The sequence below is a fragment of the Lissotriton vulgaris genome, chromosome 9, assembly GCF_964263255.1.
Source record: "Lissotriton vulgaris chromosome 9, aLisVul1.2, whole genome shotgun sequence".
Taxonomy (NCBI): Eukaryota; Metazoa; Chordata; class Amphibia; order Caudata; family Salamandridae; genus Lissotriton; species Lissotriton vulgaris.
Window position 1 is genome coordinate 496,291,783 of NC_141697.1, and position 26,581 is coordinate 496,318,363.

The 26,581-nt window shown below is 42.6% G+C and overlaps 1 protein-coding gene across 1 annotated transcript in view; it reads left to right on the forward strand.

Annotated features, from left to right (window-relative positions):
* Positions 1–26,581, forward strand: part of C9H14orf39 (chromosome 9 C14orf39 homolog) — a 1,344,786-nt gene that overhangs the window by 251,183 nt on the left and 1,067,022 nt on the right. Inside the window, exon 5 of the mRNA XM_086939475.1 lies at positions 13,694–13,881. Coding sequence (XP_086795601.1) covers positions 13,694–13,881 — 188 coding nt within the window. The remainder of the gene's footprint in view (positions 1–13,693; positions 13,882–26,581) is intronic.

Here is a 26,581-nt window from a genome sequence, read left to right on the forward strand (position 1 = left end):
CTTATGTTTTAAAATCTCATTTGATACTGGGTATTCAATAAAAAAAATGCGAGGCAAAATGTTGGATATGAGTCTGCCAAATAAAACATCATTTGTATCTTAATATTACGCAAGGGTATCTACTATGAATTAGATTAAAAATTTTAAACGTTATTACAACCTCAACACAAAAAAGTGAATTTGTGTTTTTGATAATCCTGATCATGTAGAAGTGGTCCTCTTAAAGATTTGAATATGAACCACAAATCTGATCCTTAGGAAATAGAAAAGGATGGTACTACCCTTAGCTGTATGGTACATGATATAACGTCATATTTTCGGCAAACAAATATGAAAATGAATATAAAGAATGTGGTTTAAATCGTTTTATAATGATGTAGTAAGATATTAATCACTTAAGGGCTAAAATAAGATGACATTAGTTAGGAGAAAGGCCTAATATATTATAAAAAATGTTATGATAATGATATGTTAAATATGATACTTAAAAATAGAAATATTCCTTTTTCTGCGTCTTAGAAATTAAAAATTGGCTTTATTTCTATTTTTCCTCTCCTGTTATTGGTCTGTGCACAAGCTTTCTATACGTGAAACACATGTTGGCTTTGTTCAGAAGGTTGTGGTCAGAAAAATGCTTGTTTGTAAATTCTCATATGTGGAGAACATATCTAGGGTTCTTTCCTCGTTTCTTTCAAAACTGGTAGAAAGAGTGTGTTATCATATGTGATAAAAACTGATGACATGTAGTATTAGAAACTATGAATGTTAAACAGGGTCTTCCCTGGTTACTTGTTGAAACATGTTTACTGCTGGGAGGCAGTCTTTCCACACTATATGACTTGCTTTAAACTCTATGCCTGGATTGGAGAAAGTGTAAGGCTGAAGAATGTTGTGTTGTACATAAAGAGAGCATGTCAGATATATACTATTTCTGGATTGTATGGAATACAGGTATAAAAAGTAGATATAATAAAATGTTCCTTCAGTTTTAATTCAGCTTTTCACTTCCTCCAGCAACCAGTAGTGAGATCGGGGATTGAGGATTATCCCTGTGAGGCTCCATAATGAAGTTCAAATGAGACCATCTTCCCCCCAATAGCCCCAGTTTCCCACCATCCTTTCTTTTACCCCTATTCTGACATGCCCATGTCTTTGCCTGTAATGTGTACCAACAACGTAAAATGTTGCAGTGAGATGGGACAGAGCCTTTAGCACTACCAATTAGCTGTGTCTCTACATATTGTATTATATGGTTGAACATGAGGTACCCTTCTAGTGGCAGATTGTGCTTCCTTTTCCTCAAAGTCGTCTTCTGGTTCCTATATCATTATTCCTCTCAGTCTGTATCTCCTTGTATCATGCATCCTCACCTCCCCCCTCTGCAATCTCCTCTGTGTCTCTTCTCCAGGTCTGCACTATCCTCTCCTTCAGCTTCTTATCATCCATTGACAAATGAACTATCTTTTCCTCCACCCAATGGCATTTAAAATCATCTTCCTTGGTTCCTTGTTGTGGCATGGTTGCTGCTCCTAGGTAGTCCTTCTACATCAGTACTGCCTGTTGTCTTTATATAACAGTGCATCAAGTGGAGAAAGGCCTATTCTGTGAGAACGAATTTGAAAGTCATAGTGGATGTATAGGGATTCTTTGTCTCAACCGTCCTAGACATAAGCTAGTTGGGTTGAGGAGAGGATGAGGAAAAATTAGATAGAAAGGATTGCAAAATTCCGATTCGAGGGATCATTTGTAGAATGGCAGCAATGCTAGGAGCCCTAGTAGTGTTGTACAGCCGCATAAACAAAGAAATTGATGCTATAGTAAATAATAATTTGTTGACTTGACAACACATTTAACAGCTAGGTACTGTTTTTTTCTGTTGAATTCCTTTTCTCTCTCAGAAGGAGTTTGATTAATGTAGAAACCTGGTGTATTCTTCAATTTTCATCGGCTCAACGCCTGATGCGTTAGTTACGAGCTGGAAGGGTTAGATGATAATTGGACATCTCAAAAATAGTCTATAACATAACACATCATTAAAGTCCTCAAAGGCTCCCTTAACGTTGGAGAAAAGAGGGGGTGCAATGGCTGGGAATTTTGTTTTAGGAGGTCATATGTGGGGTTGCTATTGTGCAAAGTCAGTGAAGAATACTATCCAGCTTGGTCAAAGAAGGACCTTGGAGATATTTTGTGATCATTTAAGGAACCTCCATTTATGCTGTACTTTATTCACTTGGGGCTGTATTCATCTGCTTCTAAAGGAATAGCACAAATATTTTACTATGCAACTACCAGTATACTTTTTCAGAGTTTAAAACAAATTCATTATTCAGTAGGAACTAAACGTTAGATAAAATAGGATTTCAGTGAGTACCCCATTCAGGACTACAGACCATAGTATCATAATTATATATTGCAGTATATGAGTGATGAAGGATATGTATATGGCCAAGAAGTCTTTAAACTGTAGCTGGGCTTCAGGGTGCCTTCTTGGTAAGACTTGATCAATCCTGAAGGGTAGCAAAGGCTGTCATATTTATATCTTCTGATGTTAAATGTATCTGTCGGTATCCTTCACTTTAGTTTGATGGTGGAGTGGTACCGAGCTGCATGTAGATGGCCCACCATCTCATCACTGCTAGGCTTTGGATATTCATAAGATTGGGAAATAGTAGTGGGCTGTGGAGTTGGTTTTATGAGTTCTTAAAGGAATATACCTAGAGGCCTCATTACAAGTGGTGGTATTTCCAGGAGAGATAATGGTGGGTGAAACTCTGCCAGCCATGATCCCAAGTGTCTCAGACCCATAATTAGCAGGTCCTTAAACTCCTGATCAGATAAATCTAGGCACTAAGGGGCATATGTATCAAGCCCTTTTCCCGTTCGCAAACGGGCCGATTCTCAGAATCGGCCCATTTGCAAACAGGAAAAGGTCTTTTGGGATGTATCATCCCAAAAGAGCCTCGCAAATGAGAGAATCGCAAAATTTGCGATTCTCTATTTTGCAATTGCATTTAAGGAATCACTAATTGCGATTCCTTAAATGCAATGTATGATGCACAGAAAAAGTGCAATTTGGCCTTAAAAAAATCGCAAATTACCATCAACTTCAAGTTGGTGGTAATTTGCGATTTCTTTGAAAAATGCACGTTTTTTGCATTTTTCAAAGTGCCATGGGACTCACATACATGCCCTTAGGGCATGTATGTGCGCCACATGTGTACACATAGATATTTAAGGGGTGTAAAAGGGTGCCCTTTTGACACCCTGGCACTCTTGAAATTGCATCCTCATTTTGCGATTCTCTAATTGGGAAGCGCAAATTGAGAATGTCTTCCCATTCATTCCTATGGGCCTCCTATCCCATAGGAATGAATGGGAAGGTATTCCTTAATTGCGATACGCAATTTGCAAATCGCAATTGAGGAATATTAAGGAATCACAATTATTATTGCGATTCCTACATACATAGCATTTTGCGTTTCCTTAATAGCAATTCGCTAAAAATCGCTCTTAAGAAACCAGACTCTTTACAGGCTTTCTTGCATAGTGAGCCGCAGCAAAGCCCTGCTCCCACCTGACCTACCAACAACAGAATGCGGGAGCTGAAGCCTGCCTCTGCCGCAGGTCATTTTCCACCTGCCCTGAGCAAGTAGAAAATTAAACCTGGGTGTAGTTTGCGGAGTTTCATTACTCAGAACTCAGCGAAGTTACAAAAAAACTCTGCAGATTTCCACGATGGTGGAGTGCAGTGCGAACTGCAGTTTGTGCTGGTATTCCTGCCACTCAGTAGAAATTCTACTCAAGCGGCAGCTCGTGCTCACAAAGTTACCATTCGCAATCCCGAGCGGGAAAAAAATTCCGCTGCACTTCGAGAAGTGGAGTTTTCTGCACTCCGCGGACTGCGGAGTGCAGAAAACTCTGCAAACTCCTCGAACAGAGTGAAGTTCACCACCCAGGCCTTTAGAAAATATCAGTACATTTCTCCCCGAATTCTGGAATAACTAAATGAAAATGTTGCTGGCATTATCATGTCCATGCACTTATTCAAGCAATCACCATATTTCAATCAATCACCAGATTTGGAACGTGCAGCTAATCACCAGTGAGGGTATCCAGGTACTGTGGATCATACTGCAGAGGCTCAGCAAGCAAGGTCTTGAGTCCTCTCCTGAATTCCAGCAGCGAGGGTGAGGTCCGGAGGTAAAGAGAGAAGGTATTCTAAGTTCTGGCTATGAGGTAGGAGAAGGAGTGACCTCGACTGAGGCTTCGATGTATTCAAGAGGTGTGAACAAGGTGAGGGAAGGTGGAGTGCAGTTGTCTGGAGCGTTGGTGGAATTTCAGGCAGTGGCTGATGTATGCCAGTCCTTGTTTGTGCAGGGCTTTGTAGGTGTGGGTCAGCATTTTGATGTGGCATCTCTTCTGAATGGGGAGCCAGTGGAGCTTCCTATGGTTGGGGATGATGCGGGTCATGCGGAGTTCAGTGTGGTCTTTTCAGGAGGTGCGAGTTGATTTCTGCATAGAGCGCATTGCTATAGTCCAGCTGGCTGGTGACCAGAGCTTAGGTGTCATCCAGGAGCCATCTGAAGATTTTGTGGAGCATTCGAACAAGGAGGAAACAGGTGGAGGAGACTGCGTTGATCTGGTGTTTCATGGTGAGCTTGCTGTCTAAGTTGATATTGTGGTTGCAGGTCCGATATGTGGGTATGGTTGAGGGTCAGAGTTCTAAAGGCAACCAGGAGTCATTCCATGGGAAGGTGCTATACCTGAAGAGCAGAATCTCCGTTTTGTCGGTGGTGAGTTTCAGGCAGTTGAGTTTCATCCAATCGATGATGTCAGTCGTACACCTGTGGAATCTAGTCCTCATGGTAGAGGGCTCTTATAGTGAAAGGATGAGCTGGGTGTCGTGGGCATAGTATATGTTTAGTCTGTACCTTCCGACGATGTCAGCCAAAAGAGTCATGTACTTGTTGAACCGGATGGGGCTGAGGGATGAACCTTGATGGATACCACAGATGATGTTCTTGTGATCGGAGGTGTAGGGAGGAAGACCGATTCTCTGGGTTCTTCCGGTGATGAAGGAGGTGATCCATCTGAGGATCTGTCCCTGAATTCCGATATGGTGAAGTATCTCGATGACAGTGTGGTGGGATATGGTGTCAAGGGCTGCAGAGTTTGAGGAGGATCAGGAAGGCTGTTTCCCCTTGGACCAGGAGGGATTTAATGTTGTCTGTGGTGGCAATGAGGGCAGTTTCGGTGCTATGGTTGGTGCAGCATCCACACTGAGAGATGTCCAGTAGGTTGTTGGTCTCCAAATGTTCCATGAGTTGGTGGTTGATGGCTTTCTCAAGAAAACTAACTCACAATCCTATGCACACACATAAAATTACATTACATTCATATTTCAGTAATTGCACTGACAAAAAAGAAGAGTAGAATGCGATATTCCGTTTCTTACCTTTTAATTCTTTATGCCCAGTCAACATGTGTTTTGTCATTAGGGCCTTACCCCGTGACTTCTTCAGGGCTACACAAACATGAATATATAACAAAATCTACAACAGATTGTACTCATCACCAAATGTTCAGTAGATCATAGCACATCATACAGCAAGCGTTGCAGGAGTCCGCAAAATGCAAGGGTTTCCACAGTATGTAGGAGGTGTTGTCTTCTCCACAAGTAGGATACTTCCTCCAAGATGGGGGCAACACGGTGGTGAAATGTGTCTTCACCACATTTTTAATTATATGAGTACAATCTGTTGTTGATTTTCTTAATATCATGTTTCTGTAGCCCTGAAGAAGTCAGTCAGTCAGAATATCTTTATTCGACTTTTTACAAGTCATACAAAGAACAAATAATGAAAACAATTACATTACAATACAATACATACTATACTTCTAACTACATTTTTCAAAAGAAGATGCAGTTAAGCAAAAAATGATTTTAAACATTGATGGAATAATTTATACAAATCCTGCAAAAAAAAAAAAAAAAAAAAAGCATCATAAAAAGCTAATAATTTTAAGGTAAGATTTGACCGACAGATTTCGCCCTCATTGCAGCTACCAAAAAGTTTGCCATGCAAAAAGTAATATGTGTGTTAGGTAAAAGTTGTAAAAAGAGCAAAGCTGGTCTTACTTGAACGAAACCTGCTTTTTTCAAAATAGGAAGCAAATATTTATTTCTCTGCTCGTGGTACAAACTACAAAACATGACAAAGTGCAGGGTATCCTGCACCGAAAAGTTATCACAGCTGCACGGTGGGGCCAACTCAGGCTTCTGCCAGCTCTTAAGAGAACCCAAATAAAAATGTATCAAATTAAATCGAAACTTTGTTAATAAAAACCTGTGGTATGGGAATGTGACAAAGCTCAGGTAAGGGGTGAGTGAGGATGTACAAACCAAAAGGTTATGAGTCCTTACCGCTGGTTTCAGCAATTCATATTCCTCCCGCCGTGCTTCCTGCCTGTCCCTAAATAACTTTTTAATAATAACTATATCCTCTCTCCTAATTTTTTCCGGGGATGAAAAAAGTTCTGGGCGACCAAGATCTGCAAATGTTTTCGCTACATAGGCCAGCCATGGGATACTGTTATGTTTATCCAAGGATAAGACGTCATGCATGATTTTGTGGTTCAAAGGTAGGTCTTCGTTTGTCCACATTTTCAGCCACAAAGTCAGCGGTGCAAGGCTCAGGGTATCAGACAGATAGGGCAAGCCCACCTCTTTATGGATCGAATACGTTGGGGTGGATTGCGGAACTGAGAGCAGAGATCTAATGAATCTATTCTCTGCTCTCTGAATTGGGTCAAGATTTGCATACCCCCACAGCTGGGAACCGTAAGCCGCTATGGCCACCGGTTTACTCTTGTAGATTTTCAAGAGAGCTTCCATGGGCCTAGCCCCTTACTTCCCAGCAAAGCCCAATACCGCTGAGGAAGATCTTATTACTGCCAGCCTTTTTGCTCTTATCTGAGGGCCCCAAGTTCCTTTCTGGTCAAACGTTACCCCCAAATATGGGAATGTGGTTACGTTGGTGACGGGAACTCCCCTACAAAAAAATGTTTTATGTCTTTTTTTGTTGCACTCACATCCCATTACCATCGTGTGTGATTTAGAGGCGTTAACCTTAAGGTCCAGGCTCTCCATAAAACTACCAAATGCGTCCAGGAGATGCTGTAGGCCTACACCAGTACGGGCTATCAACACTGCGTCGTCCGCATACAGGAGTGCCGGGATTTTAACGCCTCCTGCATGCGGAACGTCGGCTGCCTGTCCCCGCAGGTGACTGCCCAACCCATTAATATAGATGGTGAATAGTAAAGGGGCTAAAATGCAGCCTTGCCGCACCCCCTTTAGGGATTTAAACAAGGGGGTGCGTCTACCATCATCTGTAACTCGAACAGCTGCAAAAAGCTCCTGATGCAGGTTAGCCATAAACACAACCAGCGACTCATCGATACCCATCTCCAACAATGTCTGCCACAGTTTCGTCCTATTCACCAAATCAAAGGCAGAGGAGAGGTCCATGAATGCGAGAAACACGGAACCCCCCTTTGCCACTGTATATTTAGAGATCAATAGGTGCAGATTTATGCATTGTTCGATTGTCCCTTTTCTTTCTCTGAATCCATATCGTAATTCAGACAGCCCGCCACAGCTCTCAACATTTTCATTAAGTCTGGCCAAAAGGACTCTACCTAATATTTTTATGGTTGAGTCCAAAAGAGATATAGGCCTATAGGAGGCGGGATCATCTCGCTGACCTTTATTTTTATAAAAAGGGACAATGGTGGATGTGGACCAGGAACTAGGGGCTTGATTATCATTAGCTGCATTAAACACTTTAGACCAGACCTCTGCCCACAGTTTAGGTGCATACATAAAGAAGTCGGCAGGGACACCGTCGGGGCCAGCTGCCTTATGTCTTGTTGTGGCCATTAAAGCTTTTTCCACTTCTTCGGGGTTAAAAAGAATAGGGTGTACAGCTGAAGAAGTCGCGATGTAACCCCCTTACGACAAAACATGTGATGGCTGGGCGTAAAGAATTAAAACACAAAGAAAGTAATCTTGCAATCTACTCTTTTTTTTTGTTTGTGCAATTACTGAAATATGAATGTAATGAAATTTTATACGTGTGCATTGTGAGTTAGTTTGGGAAACGACCCTAGGGTCGAGTTTTGGAGGATTCACTGTGATTCCCCTCCCTTAGAGTACCGCAAGTGAGCAGAGTTGGTTGCTTAATAGCAAGACGTAAATTCATGAGCGCCATGGAGATCCTAGTTCTAAATCACCTCAGCATGATATTAAGGCTTTCTCAAGCACTTCAGCAGGGGAGGGAAGCAGAGAGATGGGGTGGAAGTTCTTGAGTTCGCTGGGTTCGGCGGACGGCTTCTTGAGAACACTCAGCGTGTTTCCATTTGTCAGGAAAGGTGGCCTTGGTGATGGATTCATTAAAGATGGCTGCGAGTCCTTTGCTGATACTCTTGCTCCTGAGGTTGAAAATGTGGTGGGGTCATGGGTCCATTGGTGAATGTAAGTGGACGGTGTTTATGATGGCAGTGGTGCTTTGAGTACTGAGCTGATCTCAGGTGGTTAGCAGGTGGTCGTGTTTTGCTGCCTCTGTGGGAGTGATGAGATGTCCTCCACAGTGTCACAGAGCTCCTGCAAGGGAGTACTAACGTTTCTGATGCTGCCGGGTTGGTGAACTCACTGACAATGTTGAAGAGTTCTTTACTGCAGCTGACGCTGGTCTTGATGTGATTAGCAAAGGTGCTCCACTTCTTCTTTATCAGGAGATGATGGTATTGGTTGGGTGACATTTTGTAGGCAGTTCGGTCCTTGACAGAGGTCAAGACTGGTGCCGCCTGCACCATGACAGCCTTCAGGTTTGGATAAAGTGACCCTATCTTTTGGCAGCCCTGAGTTTAAGGACAAAGCAGCATATGGTTTCTTTGACCCCACTGATGACATTGCTCAGTCCTTCCCTGAGGAAAGCTGGTAAGACAAGTTTGGTGATGCCAATGGCTAGACACCTCTCTAGACTCAGATTTGGTCTCTCCACCTGGCCGAGCCACTGAAGAGAGTGCATCATTAACCATGGACAGGAGGAGGGCAGCTGAGGCCCTTGATCTCCAGCTTCCCCTCAGTAGAAGTTTAAACTAATGTTTTAACTGAAGTGCTTCTGCCAAGCCAAACCCATGTGAAGCCCATGCTTCTATTTAATGAAGCCTTCACGGATGTCTTCCTTGGGGCTTGGTCCAATCCCTGGTCAGGGGTCCCAGTCAATACCAGGTTGCATACCATCATCCCTTGGTGGCCAGACATTCCAGCACCTCACACGATAGTTGGGTGGTGCAGGCTTAAAAAGCCAGAGTCAGCACACTGGTTTCTCCCGTTTGGGGGATGTCCAGGCAAGCCTCATGGATATGCCTTTAATGGCTGTCACTTGTTTGGTGAAAAGGCACATGCAGCACAGGAGAACTTTAAGGGTAGCAGGGTCACAGGGTGCTCCTTGGGTTTGACTCCTGCCCTTCACCAACTGCATTCCTGCTTTCTTTCCTCCTGTGGCTATGGTAGGGGACTTCAGCCATACCTGCAAGGCCAGCAGTCTTCCTAGCCTTTTCATGGCCACAGCAGAGGTTCTCACACATCTCGCTGAAACAGGGACAATGTGCTGCCTAGTCCTCCGCTCCTCCCACTGCTGCTCCTCCCAAGCCTCTATAGTATGCACTGCCATCCGGTAGGAAGCAGAATGCGGTACTTTTTACTGGAGTGGCAGACTTTCATCTCAGACACGTGGATGTTGCAGATTTTTTGGCAGGGTTACGCCCTTTCATTCCTCGAAACACCGCTTCTATGCCACCATCGGTACAATGATTCTAGGAGGGTCACCTCTCCTTGTTACTCCAGGAGGTGCAGAGTCTTTTGGCCAAAGGAGCCATTGATAGTGTTCCAACATCAAGAATAGGTTATGGTTGCTAATTGCACTAGCTTTTGGTACCGAAAAAGGATGGAGACCTGCGTTCTATTCTAAAATTCGCCCACTCAATCCCTTCCTGTACAAAGACAGGTTCAAAATGCTCATTCCTGCCCAGGTCCTTTCTGCCCTGAATCCTGGAGACTGGATGGTAGTGTTGGACCTGCAGAATGGTTATTTTCGTGCTCTCGTCATGCAGGCCCAAAGACGTCATGTGTGGTTCACAGTATGCTTGGAGCTATTCCAGTTTGCTGTGCTCCCCTTTTACCTCATCAGTGCGCCTTTGATGTTCATGTAAAGTTGCTGCACATCTTTGGGGGTCCCGGACTTTTGGAACCTTGACGACTAGTTGTTGAAGGCAGGCTCGCACTAGGCAGTTGTCACCTACCACCAGACTGCGGTGAACCTTTGTTGGGATTCACTATCAACATGCTGAAGTAACACTTTGCTCCTTCTCAAACACATCCTTTCATTGGAGCCATTCTGTACACGGTGGCATTGCACACCTACCCTCCGATGTATAGTCCAGGACATTCAGGCTATGATCCTGATTTTTGAGCCTCAGTCCAGGATTTCTGTGAGACTGATTCTGCAGCTGTTGGGTCTGATAGCCTCTTGTATCTTGCTGGTGAAACACCCTTGATAGCACATGAGGGCTCTACAATGGGATCTGAGGTCCCAGTGGGTACAGCATTCGGAAAATAACTCCAATCATATCCAGGTTTTCAGAGGAGACTGCAAGACATATGTAGTGGTGGCTACTGATGGCTACTGAATCTATCTGGTCAGCTGCAGACCTGTCTCAATTACCCTCCCAGGGCTGAGAATGGTGACCAATGCATTGATTTCGGGATGGGGTGGATACCCGGGAGAGGTGGAGGTCAGAGGAATCTGTTCCCAGCCAGAGACCCAATTCCATATAATTCATTTGATATTGCGGGACATCCATTTGGCATTGAAAGCCTTCCTGCCACCCATCAAAAGGAGGCCGGTGAAGGTGTTCACTGACAAAACCATCGCCATGTGTTACTGTAACAAGCAGGATGGGATGGGGTTGTGGAGGCGGTGCCAAGAGACTCTGTGTCTCTGGACAGGACTGGAATGCCAGGACATCTTCCTGGCCACACAACACTCTATGGGATCTCTGAATGCCAGGGCAGACAAACTCAGCTCTTGACACCTAGCAGTCATGAGTGGTGTGTAAACCCAAAGGTGGTACCAGGTCTCTTCTGCGATTGGAGAGAACCTTGGCTCAATCTTTTTACCACTGCCAGAATGCATTGTCAGCGCTTCTGCATGCTGGAGTTTCCTCAGCAGCTCTCTCTCAGAGACACGTTTCACTTGGAGTTGAATTCGGGACTCCTGTACGCATTTCCACTGATAACACTTGTCCTGAGTCCTCAAGAAGATCAGGACGAATTGGGCCCATGTCATCCTTTTGGCTCCAGATTGGGCATGGATAATATGGTATACCAAACTCCTGGGCATGAGCATTTGTCCTCCAATGAAGCTGCCCCGCTGCGAGGATCTTCTGCCGCAACAGAAAGACCTGGTCATGCACCTGAACCTGCTCACACTTCATCTTCATGCTTGGAGATTGAGTGACAGCATCTGAGTGTTTTCAGTCTTCCTTCTGAGGTGGGTAATGTTATACTGGCAGCCAGGTGTCTCTAGATGAAATCTGTATATGCCTGCCATTGAGACCAGTTTGTGGCTTGGTGTTCAGACAAGTAAATTGTCCCACGTCATGCCAAATTGTCCGAAGTATTTCTGTTTGTGTTGTTGTTGGCTCGGCAAAGTCTGGGCGCTGGGCACGTTTAAAGGATATTTGTCAGGCATCTCAGCTTTTCTGCAGGTGCCGAATCCCATTGGGACTTGAATTTTGTTTTGACCTACTTGATGTGTTCTCCCTTTGAGCTCATGCATAATTGTCCTGTCTGACTTTTGAATCTTAAGATGGTTTTCTTGGTGGTCATTACATTGTCCCAGAGGGTGAGCAACCTTTAGGACCTTAATCTACTGTACACTATCTTCTACCAGAACAAGCTTGCAGAACGCATGCCTCCTTTCATCCTAAGGTCGTGAACCCATTTTGTGTCGGTCATACGATCACCCTTGAATTTGTTTGCTTCCCCTCGCCGTTCTGAGATGGAGGAGAGGCTCCATCATTTGAGTTCAAAGAGAGCCCTTAGTTTTTATATTGATCGCACCAGTGTACACACTGGGCACTCGGCCTTTTGTTGGATTGACAGGAGCAGAGAAGGACAAGGCTTTGAAGTAGAGGACAATCTCTGGATGGATCATAATCTGCATACAAATCTGGCATACATTAGTAAAATGAAGCCTCCAGAAGGCTTGAGGGCTCACTCCACCAGAGCCAAGCAGGGACTACTGTGTTCTTTATGCATAATGCCCATTTTACTGCTTACTGAGCCTACTTTGCCTGCTAAATTGGTCTTCATTTCCCAATTTCCTTTATGAGGATAGAATATCATGGGGTTAACCTGAAGCATTTCTTTTTGATGTTGAAGGGTCATGATGAGTTCAACATATCCCTTTTGCCAGGGCATACTTGAACAATCATCCTAAATCTTTTGGACAAAAGACTACTACTGCTGTGAATATGCACACATAGTTTTGCTTCAACTCAGAGCCTTCATCTAATATTCCAACACTTAATGTAGAGAACTACCATGGCCAATTACCTAAAAAATCTGGAGCAAATTCTTCAATGATGTAAGGTTGTTAACTCTGGATTAAAGGGATCGTCAAAACATGTAACTGAGTTGTACTACTTCTATTTATTGGGTCATAGAGCTCTGGAAAATCTTACCCACTTTTAAACAAACCTGGTTCCCTAAGGCAGTCATGGCAAAGAGTTAACCTTTGGGAAAAAAGAAATAGCAGGAACTACTACTGAGTCAACAAACAGCAGAATGCTTGAAATCTGTAGAGGGCATACACCAATTTTCGAATATCTTCCTCAAATATGATTAGGTCTTACTCGAATATAATTGGACCCTGTCTGTGAAAACGAGGAATCTCAGTAGGATAATTTAGTTCACTATATGTTGAGATCTTCTTGCCGATAAATGATTTCACTCCTTGCAATCACTTTCAGAGCTCTGTCCCTCCCCATCTTACATTGTACTTAAGAATGTTGTTAAGTTGTACTTATTGTCTATTTTCTGAATATTTAATTGATTTTCCCTAACTTGTTTAATTTTTAAATGCTTATTTAATAGTCCTACAAACAGGAATACAAAAAGAGTTCTTGCTTGAAGTTGTTAACGGTGACATTTCACATCTTCCTCCATTATTTATTTTTTGGTGATAAAGTTTGCGACTTTTCTAATGTTTCAGAATAAAAGGTGTGTAATAATAAAAATACATTGTAATTAACGCAAAGTAATTTTGTGTGCATTCCAGAATTGGTGGCAGAAGCTTGATGCCCACTTTTGTGATAATCTTCACCTCTCTAAGCTTTATTTTATTGATCCCAGTCTGGAAGGTGATGCTCAGTTTAGCCATAAGAATGAAACCCATTGCAAAAAATTTCTTCAAGATCAACAAGCAGAATTTCAGGAGGGTTTTTGTAGTAATGAGAAGGAACTTAGGAATGAGGAGTCAGCAATGATGTAGTAGCTGTTTTATGTGTATAAATTTAGATGCACTCCAAAATTTCGAAATATTTTATTGAATTTGTTTTGCAGTAAAATGTATCAAGAGCATATCAACCATTTTCAAGAGAACCTGAAGCAACGCCATTCACACTACAGAGATACTGCTCTTGCCCAGGACTATTACACGAAAAAGGCTGAACTTGATGACCTTCAAAATAAAGTTTTGACATTTAAAGAACAATTTACAAGGAAGGAAGCAGCTCAAAAAGAGCTATTGGGTACTTATTTATTTTTTACTCACCTATCTTAAATATATTAGTTTGTCAACTATGTTGGAGAAAACCGTAAACTGTCTTGTAATCTTTACAATGAGTTCTGTCTTAATGACCACTCTGGTTGATTAACAAACTATATAGTGGCTTGTTAACATCTGAAAACGTAATAAGTAATGCGATAAATGCGGGGTTGGGTATCTGATTTTCCCAATCTTTGTATGTTAGTTTGCGCAAAATTATTGTTTTACAAAAAGGGCATGCTACATTCCAGAGTTTTGCGATAAACATATTAAAGATGTTTTTTTTTAGTAATCGAACAATAAATTTGAATTTGAATTTTATATTAAAGATGTCACTGTCTCTAATTTATAGTATATTCCTTAAGGAATAACATTTCCCATAGTGTTAAAAGGGCACTGCTCACCTAGGCAAAATACAAACAAGGCTAGACCATCACAAGTAATCTGCTTCACCTTTGGAATGAGCGGGTGTGTCTAATCTTTTAGACTTATGACCATCTTTTTTTACATGGAAGTATGATTTCGGATTGGAAATGTCTGGGGGACTCTAGTAGGGGAACACAAACTTCCGCAGAAGGTTCGTAATATAAAGTATTGTGAAATACCTAAGGGGCTTTTCTGCGGGTACTGGATCCCATGGTGACTTGGATTTTGTTTTGAACGATCTAATATGCACTCTTTTTGAATCCATGCAAAATTGTCTAGTCAGACTTTTGACTCTTAAGAAGGCCTTCTTGGGGGCCATTACATTGGTGCAGGAGGTGAGTGATCTTCAGGCCTTTTCGGTTTGCTCACCGTATATTATCTTCTACCAGGACAAGCTTGTTCTCAGAAAACGTGCTGCACTACCTAAGGTGGTGACCCCTTTTGTATTGGTCATACAATCGCCCTTGTTGTTTCCCCCCCCCCACCCCCCTCACTGCTCTAAGGAGGAGGAGAGACTCCCTAGTTTGGATCCAAAGAGAGCTCTTAGATTTTATTTCGATGATAGCAAGGAACACTGACTGGACATTCAGCTTTTAATCGGATTCAAAAGAGCAAAGAAGGGCAAGGCTGTGCAGGAGAGGACCACCTCTCGATGGATCATACCCTGCATAAAAATCTGCCATGCATTAGCAAAAAAGCAGCCTCCTGAAGGCTTGAGGGTTCATTCCACCAGAGACAAGTCTGTGACCACTGTGTTATCATGTGGGGTGTCTGTTCTCGACATCTAGCGGCTACATTGGCATCACTCCACATGTTTATAAACCACTATTGTCTGGACATCTAATTTTCCCTAACTTTGTATGTAAATTATAGTTTTGCAAAAAGGACTTGCTACATTCCAATATGTTGTTTTAAACATATTAAAGATGTTGTTCTCTCTAATTGATAGTATTTTCCATAAGGAATAATATTTCCTGTACTGTTATAAGAAACTGTTCACTTAGGCAAAATAAAAAAGAAGGCTAGGCCATCCCAATTGATCAGCTTTACCTTTGTAAGGAGCGGTCTGAAGAGACTGTTTGTTTAATCATTAGGCTAATGTCCACCTTTTTTCCTGGAAATATGATTTGGGTTTGGAAATACATGGGGGCTCTAATTGAGGTACATAAACCTGTGCAGAAGGTTCGTAATAAAAAGAATAATGAAATGCCTAAGGGGAATGTGGAGAATTGTGGGAAGGAGATTTTGTGAGTGATAGGTAGGGTTGCAATAATGAGGTTGTATAAAAGCAGTATATGGTGTTCCCCACAAATTGATTTTACTCGCATTTGTGCATATTACACCCACTATTTTTTTTATCAGAGATATTTGTGGAATTGATCATAATAGCATATGAGCAGATATGGATTAATATATTATTGAATTAAAAAAAAATGTAATTGGACTCAAACAGATCTGCACATTGAATACTTTTCAGAATCCCACATATGTTACTGGGCCCTAAAGCTTTATGGTACTTGTGGTTTTTATGCACTTCTTCTAAAACATTGTTCAATGCGATTATCTTCTCACAAGATCTTGGTGTTTCCTTGCACATATCAGCGGCACATTATTTTCAGTATTTACGACACTGTGGATAGAGCGCATCCAAGTTCATAGTTTCATAGGTGCATGTTGCTTCAAGAGCTTACTCTGTAAGAAAGCAAGTAAACATCTCTCCTGGTGCACTCTCATCTAGTAATTCCTACATAGTGTCCACGCCCAGTGTAAAATACACATGAGTTAGCACTAGTGTTACAAATCACAGGCGATTTTGGAGTGGTATGTACGGAACAGAAGCTAATGTCTGCATCCTCAAGTGAGGAACAACAACAGATCTTATTGCATGCCCAATGGCTCTACCCACTGATACAGATTGTCCAATAAGAGACTTCTATATTGGCTCTAGGATCTGCTGGTCTAAACAGACTGACAGGTTGCACTGGATACAGAAGGTTGCCGGAATCAATATATATTCTCGTGATAGAACTTTTTCTATTTCTCTTCTTCTTTTCTTTTTAATGTATATTAATTGAAATAGTTTGATACATTATATGGTATATTAAGTTCAGGCTCTACTTCTGATGAAACAAGCTACTTCCTCCAGTGTTGGTTTTTTAAATAGTCTCTTGTGCTTGAGTCTTCCCAGTCATTGAGCTAGGATTAACGTTGTGTTGTTTCCAAAGCAGTACCAAGAAATTGCAAGGGGATGACTTTAACTTTCTGCAGTAGCCTATATGCGATCCATTGATTTTCTTAGGCGTTTTGCCAGGCATCCGTAAGCAAACTTGAATGTGACATACAACTAAAAGTGTATTATTTCCATATCCTTTTGTTTGCAGAGTGAGCCAGATCCTTCACATATCAAAGCAACTGATACATTCCATAAGTAATTTAGAAACATATAAATGTTTGTGGTAATTATAGGAAAAACATTAGTACTGCAGTGACTTGGTTTACTATGATGTATTTTTCTTTATTAGTGAAGCTCCAGAAGCATTATTTGCTTGCATCTTTGTTAAGTAAGAAGTATCTCTTGTCACAGTCCAATTCCCTTCCACACCCCCTCTTCTTCCTTCTCATGGTTAAGTGTTGGTATGACACGGTGTAGGATAAAAGGGTCAGGAATTATGGGGCATAGTATGTAAAGAATGAAAAAAGGCTAATGTGATTTACACAGGATACTAGTAATTTTTTGGGATGTGAAAGCTGAGTAACAATGCCTGTCTTGAAGTGATTCGGCAAGCACAAGGTAAGTGGTTTTCTTTTCTTTTTTATTTAACTTTACCTAGTTGTGGACTGCACGTCTCCCCGCCACACATGCTGCTCTTACGTGGACAGACCGCTCCTGGTGAAAGATCACCATCAGGTTCGCCTGGGGTTGAGCCACGATCCTAAAGCCTGCAGTGACTAAGTGTTGATGAACCCGAAGGCTATAGGAGACTGAATAGCAAAATCTTGTCACCATGCACTGAAAGACTCCGCAATAAGACTGGTCCAAGTCGAAGGCTCGATTCCGGTATAGAAGTCGAAGGAGTTGTTAAGGAGTCCAACTGACTTCCAATGGGAAGAGGGTATTTTCTTCAACTAATTTAGCCCTCAAGTCTGTCAAAGCCAGCTGCCGCCTGGCTGCTTTCTGGGATTTGGTGGATCAAGTCCTCCCAAATGTCACAGAAGACCTCTGACCTGTCCTCGCCCAAGCTACACAGGATAGTCGTGATGCAGCCTGGTTCATAATTCCCTGTGACTTGGACACAACTGATTCCATTGGGCGGAGCATTGGTACCTGCATTGCCATTCGCCACCACGCCTGGCTGTGGTCGCCTCATTTTTTAGGTGATGCCCAATTGTCCTTTATGGACATACCCGTTGACAGGATTATCCTGTTTAGTGACAAGGCAGATTCTGCTCTAGAGCAGTTCAAGGAAAGCAGGGCCACAGCACACCCATGGCCCTATCTGCTCTGCCTCGCCAGCCATATTAGCCATACCATTTTTCATTTTGCAGCCTTAGTAGACGTACCCAATACCATCAGCCAATTGAGCCCCAGCATGCTGCCCAGCACTCTCAAGGCTGCAGCGCCCACTGCCCCAGAGGTATGGTTCAATGTGCCATTTGGCCCATGTCCTTTCCTGCTCTCCCCCTGCCCCCCATAGCCCCAACTGCCAAACCTCTTTAGTGTGCCCTTAGTGGAGTACAGCCACCCAGTTGGAGGCATGATTCAGCAGTTCTCACTGGGTTGGAAGACCACCACATTAGACAGGTGGTGTAGAAAAGTAGGATCTGCTTTCATGGTTAACCCCACTTTCTGATTGGGTCTGTATGTTTTTGACCTAGTCTGACTGGGATAATGCTAATCAGGACCCCAGTCACTGTGCTTTCTTCTTACATTGACCATGATAAGTACTTTTGCACATTCACAATTGGCTACTTGTGTAGTCTTGGAAGTTGTTGGTATATGGTACTAAGTTACCCAGGGCATAGGTACACCCAGGGTCTCCAATTGGCTACAGCATGGATTGTGCTACCTATGAGAGTCCACTTAAACTGTGAGTTGGTGTTTCACCACTTACCGCAGATATGTTTCCTTATATCTGAGGTCACAGCACTTAAAACCTACAATTCACCCCTTTGTCAGGCTCTGCAGTCCTGAGGGCAGGGTGCTTGGTTACAAGTGTGAGGTTACCCCTGCATGAGCAGGACACCCCTTTTTGCGGTTACCGTCCTTACTCTCAAAGTTTGAATCATCGGCAGTGATACTTTTTTTGAAAGGTCTCCAACACTTGTTTCCTCCCTCGCCTTTTGTCATGTCACAGTGAGACCTTAGCCTAGTCCTCTTATATTTGATGCATACTCATTTTGAGCCAATTCATAGGTGTCCTCTGTGGCTTATTATTCTCAAGATTGTGTTGCTCATGGGCATACCATCATGGTGAGTGAGCGAGCTGCAAGATCTCTGTGTCTGCCATAAACCACCATCTTCCCAAGACAAACTGGTTCTGTGTACGCAGGAATCTTTCTTGTCTAAAGTAGTGATGCAGTTCCACACCAACAAATCTATCAGCTTGATGGCTTTCTGTGCTCTGCCTCACACCTCTGAAGAGGAGAGACTTCATCGTTTAGTCTCCAAAAAAGCGCTGAGCTTCTTGTTCAGGTCTTGGTCGAGTTCATTGGGGCAATAAAAGGAAAGGCTGCGTAGAGTACGACCCTTTGGATCGTACTCTGCAGCAAGATCTGCTATGCATTGGCTAAAAAGCAACCTCCAGGTCATCTGTGGGCTCATTCCACCAAGGTCAAAGCTGCTACCACTGCATTGAAAAGCAGAGTTCCTGTCCAGGACATCTTACAGGTGAATATGTGGGCTTAGCTTCATACGTTCATGAAGCACTTCTGTTTAGATAGTCCGATTCGGTTAGCGGGGAATTTCGCTGCCTCCTACTTGGTACTTCTCTCCCACTTATTCAAAGGTGAGGAATCTGCTGTTAGAAGTCTTTATCAGAAGAACAAGTTACTTACCTTCAGTTATGCTCTATCTAGTAGAGGTTCTATCTGACTGCAGATTCCTCATCGACTACACCATCCTCCCTGTTCTGTGACTTGAACTCTACTTATTAATAAGATCCCAAGTCTAGGAATCTGCATACTGTTCAAAGCCAACTTACTGCTGTGGCTGTGTGTCTGCGGGCGCTGACTGCCTCTCAAGCAGCTTTCATCAGTGCATGGGAGTGGTGCCTAAATGAGCCCTGCATGTTATTTGCGGTGCAGAACATGGTCAGCATGGAGCCCCATACGCCACCTACAGGTGGACAGGGCTACTGCTGAAAAAGTGACCTGATCCAGTTTGATGCCTGAGGAGTATTCAATCGGTGAGGGATGTGTGGTTATATATTGTAGTGTTGTGTGTATTAGAGATAGCAGGACCCCTCTGGTCCCAGACGGACTCCGTATAATAGAGACGTAAGTGATTGGGAGGGTTAAGAAAGTTCTTGCTGTAGTATGGGCATTTAACGATTGCACTCTGAAGAATAAAGACATGTAATACTGAGCTCCATGTGTGTCGTGATCATTTTCATATACCCGACCTGGGGAGGGTGCTACACCAAGCATACTTTGATCCGAAACTGAAAACAGAGATTGTTGTTGATGCCAGTCTAGAAGGATTAGATAAAAAATATTCCCAGCACAATGGACATCCTAATGCACCAAGACACATTGTGGCTATGCTAGCAGGAGTTTTTCGCTGACGAAACATGCTTATTCACAACCTGAAAAAAAAACATTCTCTTTTGTGGGCTTGTGAGCATTTCCATGTGTTCCTAATGGAAAGCACTTCACGGTTTTCACCGACCACCAAGCATTACTCACCACTTTTGTCAATCCTAAAGCCAAGTTGCCCCTCGCATGGAGAGGTGGGGGTTGTGGCTGAAGGAGTTAGCTTATACGACCGTGCATCGTCTAGGAAAAGATCAAAACCCTGCCGACTACTTCCCACATATACCAATACTGTGTCATGGCACCTCTTCTAAAGCAGCTGATTTTTATGTTAACTTCATCGTAAAATGTAGTACCTTGCTGCCATATCAGTTGAACAAATCATTGTTGCCATGAGTACTGACATTTGCTACTACTCAAAGACATTATTACACATCAGTCTTGGGGAAAACATATTCAACCACTTCATGATGGCCTTGAATACCAGAAATTCAAAAATGTGCAGGAAGAACATTCAGTTACCCCAGAAGGCATTATATTTAAAAGAGTGAGGATTGTTATGTCTGAAAGCCTGAGACAACAAAGACTTTGAACTGGCACATGAGGGACACTGTGGAGTTATTGCTACTAAACGAGCCATACAGAACTGGGTGTGGTACCCTCGACTTGATGGAAGAGTTGAAAAAGAATTAAGGGCATGTCATTTGTGCAACTGCTTGTAAATCAAAATAACCATGCATCCTTTGAATATGTCTGATCTTTGAAAGCGTGCATGGAAGATTTCAATTGATGTTTTTGGTCCACTTGTCAATGGGCATCATCTAATAGTAATTGTGAATGAATACTCAAGTTTTTCCCTTTTGAAAGATCTGGTGTCAACTAATCATCACAGAGTCATTGATAGATTAGAAAGTATTTTTGCAACATGAGGTGTTCCTTCGATTTTGAAATCTGACAATGACCCACCTTTCAATAGTTGAGAATTAAAAAGAATTTCACTCATCTAAATGTCAAGCATCAAAAAAGCACAACTCTCTGGCCCCAGGCGAATGGTCTTGTCATCCGATTTATGAGCTCACCCAAGAAGAACGTTCAGTGTGCTGCACTAGAAAGACTTGACCTCAAATCAGTTCTACACTCTATTCTTCATGCGTACAGGTCAACTCCTCATTCTACTACAAGTGAAAGTCCTGCCACTATAATGTTTGGGAGAGCCTGGGGAACCACATTGCCACAATGGACCACTGAAAGACATACTGACATTGGTAAAGTTTGCACTACTAATTCATCTCAGAAAATGTAAAAGGAAGACCTATGCGGATAGATGCCGCTGTGCTCCTAGTACTGTGTTACTGTGTTAAAAAGAGGAGACCGTGTCATTGTCATGCAGAAATTAATACGCAAATCTGATGCTCCTTTTGATGCTGACCCACTGATGGTTGCGACTAGCAAAGGACAAAGGTGAAAGCTCATTGTCCTGGAAAATCCATCACAAGAGATTCTTCTTATTTCAAACACTTTCCTTGAGGTTCGGTGACTCCAATCATTCATAGTACGACCCTTCCATCGGAAAGTCAGGATAACCCAAAGACTGCATCAGAGTCTGTTGTCCATGTGTCTGCCTCGGATACCTCACCTATGTCTCTGCAACCTCACGCAACGAGATCTGGAAGATTGATTCAAGCACCTCAATGACTCATTGAGGGGTTATGATGTATATGTGCTTTTTTGTGAACTTTTATTTACGAATGGCAAGACGTAGTATTGTGTATTAGATATTATGGGACCACTTTGGTCCCTGATTGACTCCTCAGAATAGTGACATACGTGATTGGGTGTGGTTAAGAAAATTCATGATGTAGTATGAGCAGTTAACAGTGAAACACTGAAGAATAAAGACATGTAATACCGAGCTCTGTGTGAGGCATGACCATTTACTTGTACCAAGGCTGGGGAGTACACTACAGATATATCTACCAGAAAGAGTGTTACCAAAGGTAAGTAACTTGTTCATCAGAGATCAACAGGTTAGTTGAAATCTGATTTTTTTGTTAGTTGTAATTTTGCCATAGCATCCCTAGCCTTCTCAGTTTTTTATAGAATAGAATTGATTTCTCTAAATAAATCCTTAAGATGGATATGAGCATCATCTAAAGAGTATAAAGTACCACAGGAGTGACCATCTTTTCAAATGGCCCTACCAACACAAATTCAACATAAATCTCTAACCTGCATTTTTAATAGCTTAGAGCCAGATGTAGCAAGCATTTTTCCTGTCGCAAACAGCCTGATCCACGGAATCAGGCCGTTTTTGACTGGAAAAATCTGCATCATTCCCAAATTACGATTTGGTAACATGTTACAGAGTCGCAATTTAGAATTGCAAATACATACCAATTGGGTATTAGGAAGGGACTTGTTTAGGTCGTCTCTTCCTAATACCAAACTGAAGTGGTATTTAAGAATGTTTAGCGACCAAAACGTGGTCTCTAACATTTTCTTTTTACCACCAACTTCAAGTAGGTGGTAACCCCATTGCAAATGAGAAGGGGTTCCCAAGGGACCCCTTTCTGTTTGTGAATGGTTATGAAAAAGTTTTTTAGGAGGGGGCCATCGTCCCACCGCCTACTTTTAAAAAATGAAAAGAAAACGTTCTTTTTTTTTGTATACACAAATCCCATTTTCCTTTAATGAAAACGGGCAGAATTAAAAAAAAATGTATTGCTTTATTTGGAATCAATCACAGACATGATGGTCTGCTGACGCCAGCAGGCCACCATCCATGTGATTTTAGTGATTCCTATTGGGTCACAAATTGTGACTTACCTCAATAATATTCATGAGATAGGTCGATGTATGACTCACTAGGAATCGCTAAATGATACTCAAAGCGTTTCATACATTAGGAATAGCAATTTCCAAATTGCGATTCACAGAGAATCTTCAATTAGGTAATTGCTATTCTTAGTATTGATAAAACTGGTCCTTGGTGTTGAATTTCATTGTGTCTGATAAAGGCCAGCCGCGGCCCGTGGAGGGAGAACCGGTGGGGCAGAAAGGCAGGGCGGGCGAGGGGCAGGGTGGGGGGTGCTAAAAACCAGAATATGGATAATTGGAGGTAGTAAACAACAAATTTCGAGGCGCGCCCGGCATCACATTTTGCGATGCAGGGCGCGCTTCGAAATTCGTTTTATTTATTAAATTGTTTACTTGCCTCCAATTATCCATATTCCGGATTTTTGCACCCCCCGCCCTTCTGCCCCACCGGAACTCCCTCCACGGGCTGTGGCTGATAAAGGCCTGACAATCCGAATGTCTCTGTATGTTATGTAATCATTTTTTCATAATTTTCCTCTGAGTGGTATGAACTAAATTGTGAAATTCTTGGCAGAGAAATTAACTTGCCTACTGTCTGAAAAGGTAGGCCTTTTTACACCAAAATGGCATCATTATATGCTACAGATGACTTTGGAATTCTTTTGTTATAATGGCATTAAAGGGCATTCATTTTTCGAATTTGGTGGTCGTAAATAGCATAGTTAAGAGGGGAACATTTGTCAATTGATTATAATGAATGTTTTTTCAATCAGGCAGCTCTTTGAGGCAGTGCTTCCTAAATTAAATAAATAGGTTACATATCATAGGAGAAGCATATGTGTTATTGAGATATAACTGAACAGAGTAAATATTGGATATTTCCAGTTACCCAGTCATAAATCCAGTCAGATTATGATGCATTCAATTAGTAAGGAAATTCTCAACCTGTGTAGGTGTATATTGCTCTCTATGGTGATACCTGCTTTTGAGCTGCGCAGAGCTAAGTGGTTTGCTTCTAAAAATGTGTACTCCAAAGCTGAACTTATATCATATGGTACAAAACATCCGGACTAAGTATTCCTTACAGTTCAAAAGGAACAGGAGTCTTTAAATAGCGATGTGCTGCGTTCCACTCAACCAGTGGCGTCACTAGGGGGGTGCGGACCGCACCGGGTGTCACCACATCATGGGGTGACACGAATCTGGTTAGTTAGCCTCAGCCTCGCCCTCACGGTACCTCTCTGCTGTGGCTGCCTGCCAGTGCTTCACTGCTTTTTTATTTATAGTGCATCTGTGCAAGCCTTGCAGCCGCCGTCCGCCGCAACTTTGTCTTAGCACACCGAGTTGCGCACGTGCTTACAAAATAAAAATATTATACTTTGCAGTCATTGCAGTGAGTATGCACTGCAGCACGTCGCCACTGCACACGCACGCACGCTGCGCACCCATGGTGTTGATGATGTGGATGCGCGACGTACCCAGTTTGGGGCCCAGGGCCGTCAATCTTTAGTGCTACCAATGACGGCCCTGGGACAGCCCCCGCGCGCTGTGCTCCTCTGACGCGTCGTGGTCACGCGCCAGGGAGGAGACGAGACGGCAGTGCAGGGGAGTGCGAGCAGTGCTGCGCGATGCTGCTAGAAATAAATAATTAATGTGTGCCAGCAGCCTGAGCCATCTTCTTTGATATCCCGAGCGGAGGAGGGCCTTCGTCTCCCCTTCAAATTTGGGACAGTGGCATGGGACTGGGACTGACTTGGGTCCGGAGGCAGTCGGTCACGGACGGTGAGAGAGAGAAATATCATTTTTAGAATGAAGTTTTGAACTCAATGAAGTTAGAAATGTGGCAGGGCAGGCACACAGTTCACTAGATTCAGCTTGCAATAATCGCATTACCAGTGTCCCAGACAGTCAAGGCCGGCCCCGGGCCCAAGAAGACAGACCAGGCCAGGCACAGGCAAGAGCGTCGGCAAGAGCGCGTCACGCTTGTCCTTTTCAAGCTATTTAAGCAAACAATTACGCATCACAGGTTAGCAATTAGAAGACGCCCGGGTGTAGGTAAAAGATATGTGCGACTGGATTTAATATACGCTTCTACCATGGAATAAGAAGTTAGGTATATAACGATGGTTTAATCTTCGAATGGGAGATAACGCTCAGAGTCAGAACGAGTCATGGGCTTGGGCTCATGAGAAGGTGTTCAACGAACGTGTGTGAGTCACATATGTTTGAACTATGAATAATGCTGTAGCAATCTGGTTCATTTCTATTCTGTGAGTGTGAGTCTGGACTCAGGCCTCGGAAGCATCGCTTCGGAGCTGCCCACACCTTGGTGATTAAAAGCACATCACTGGGAGCTGGCGGCCATTGGGAACAGAGGTCGGCTGCCTGCCTTATTTCCAACTCTGACACACGAAAACAGCAATTACCAATTCAACGGGTAGATTACCTTTTTTTGTGCACTCTTAGTCTTCACAGACAGTCAGTGCTATAAATTAGGAGTGCTTCAGCAGTCAGCTTTAAAGAGACGTGTCAAGAAGCGATCTCGAATCATAATTTATTTCAGAGCTGGTCGTGTTTGCTACATTATTTATGTGTGACTGCACGAAATGTTCCAAAAAACAAGCTCTCTTGCTTTGGCTCTTTCTTAGAAAGTTTCCCACTGATCTGTTAAACGTGGTACTGGTACAAAAATTAGGGAAGTCGTGAGTGGGTGACACCATGAGTTACCCGCACCGGGTGACACCAACCCTAGTGACGCCACTGCACTCAACTCTGGGACCTTCCTCAAAGTGTTTGAGTAAGGTCCAAGAGTTGGACCAAAATGTACCATGTCACTATTTATGTGGTGTAAGTAAGGGGTAAATACTCATCTTAAAGCTTGACTTGTATGATAACGCATTTGGACCAAGAGTAGACAAAAATAATGTGAAAACAAAAAATGCACTGAAGTATTAATAAGTACAAACATGAGCAAATCAGCTAATCCGATTGGGACAATGATTTGTAAACCAATCGAAAGTGTTCTTGTTCATTAGGGTTACAAGTGCATGGGTAGGTCTAGGAAAATAGAAGAAATTGTCCATTTCTGTGAAGGTTAATATTGTGGTTAAGTGTTTGTTGATGCCTAAGTTATCAAAATTAGGAAATGATTTATGACCTGGGAGAAATGTGTCTTCTTGACCTGTGTTTTTGACCAGCGTGGTGAATGTATTTTGAGATGTGTTAGGCTTACATATAACTAATGGTTTGAAATCATGGCTCCAGTGCCAAATCCCTTTGATGGTATTCCAACATGTGAAGCAAATCTCTTTTGACCTTTCTTGCTATGCGGGAGGTGTTTTGTTTCCACTGGATGGAGTTTGCACCCTCTTTCATATAGATGAGTAGGTGTTTCACTCTCATAGAGTCTCTCCTTAAAAGTGTTTATGAAAGTTTAGATCTGCAAATATTTTTGCATCATCTTCACAAGTCATCATCAAAAAACAGAGGTACCACTCCATACTCTAAATATATAATAGCTGGTAAATTATGCTTTGATTAAAAAAAAGAAATATTCAGTAATTCATTAACTTCGCAACATCTACATTTAAAAATGGCTCTGAGCAATGCTTTCCCTCATCCATGTATTAACTATGTATTCTTTACCAACTAGATTTAGAAATGTAAAAGATACTTAGGATGAAGTTGGA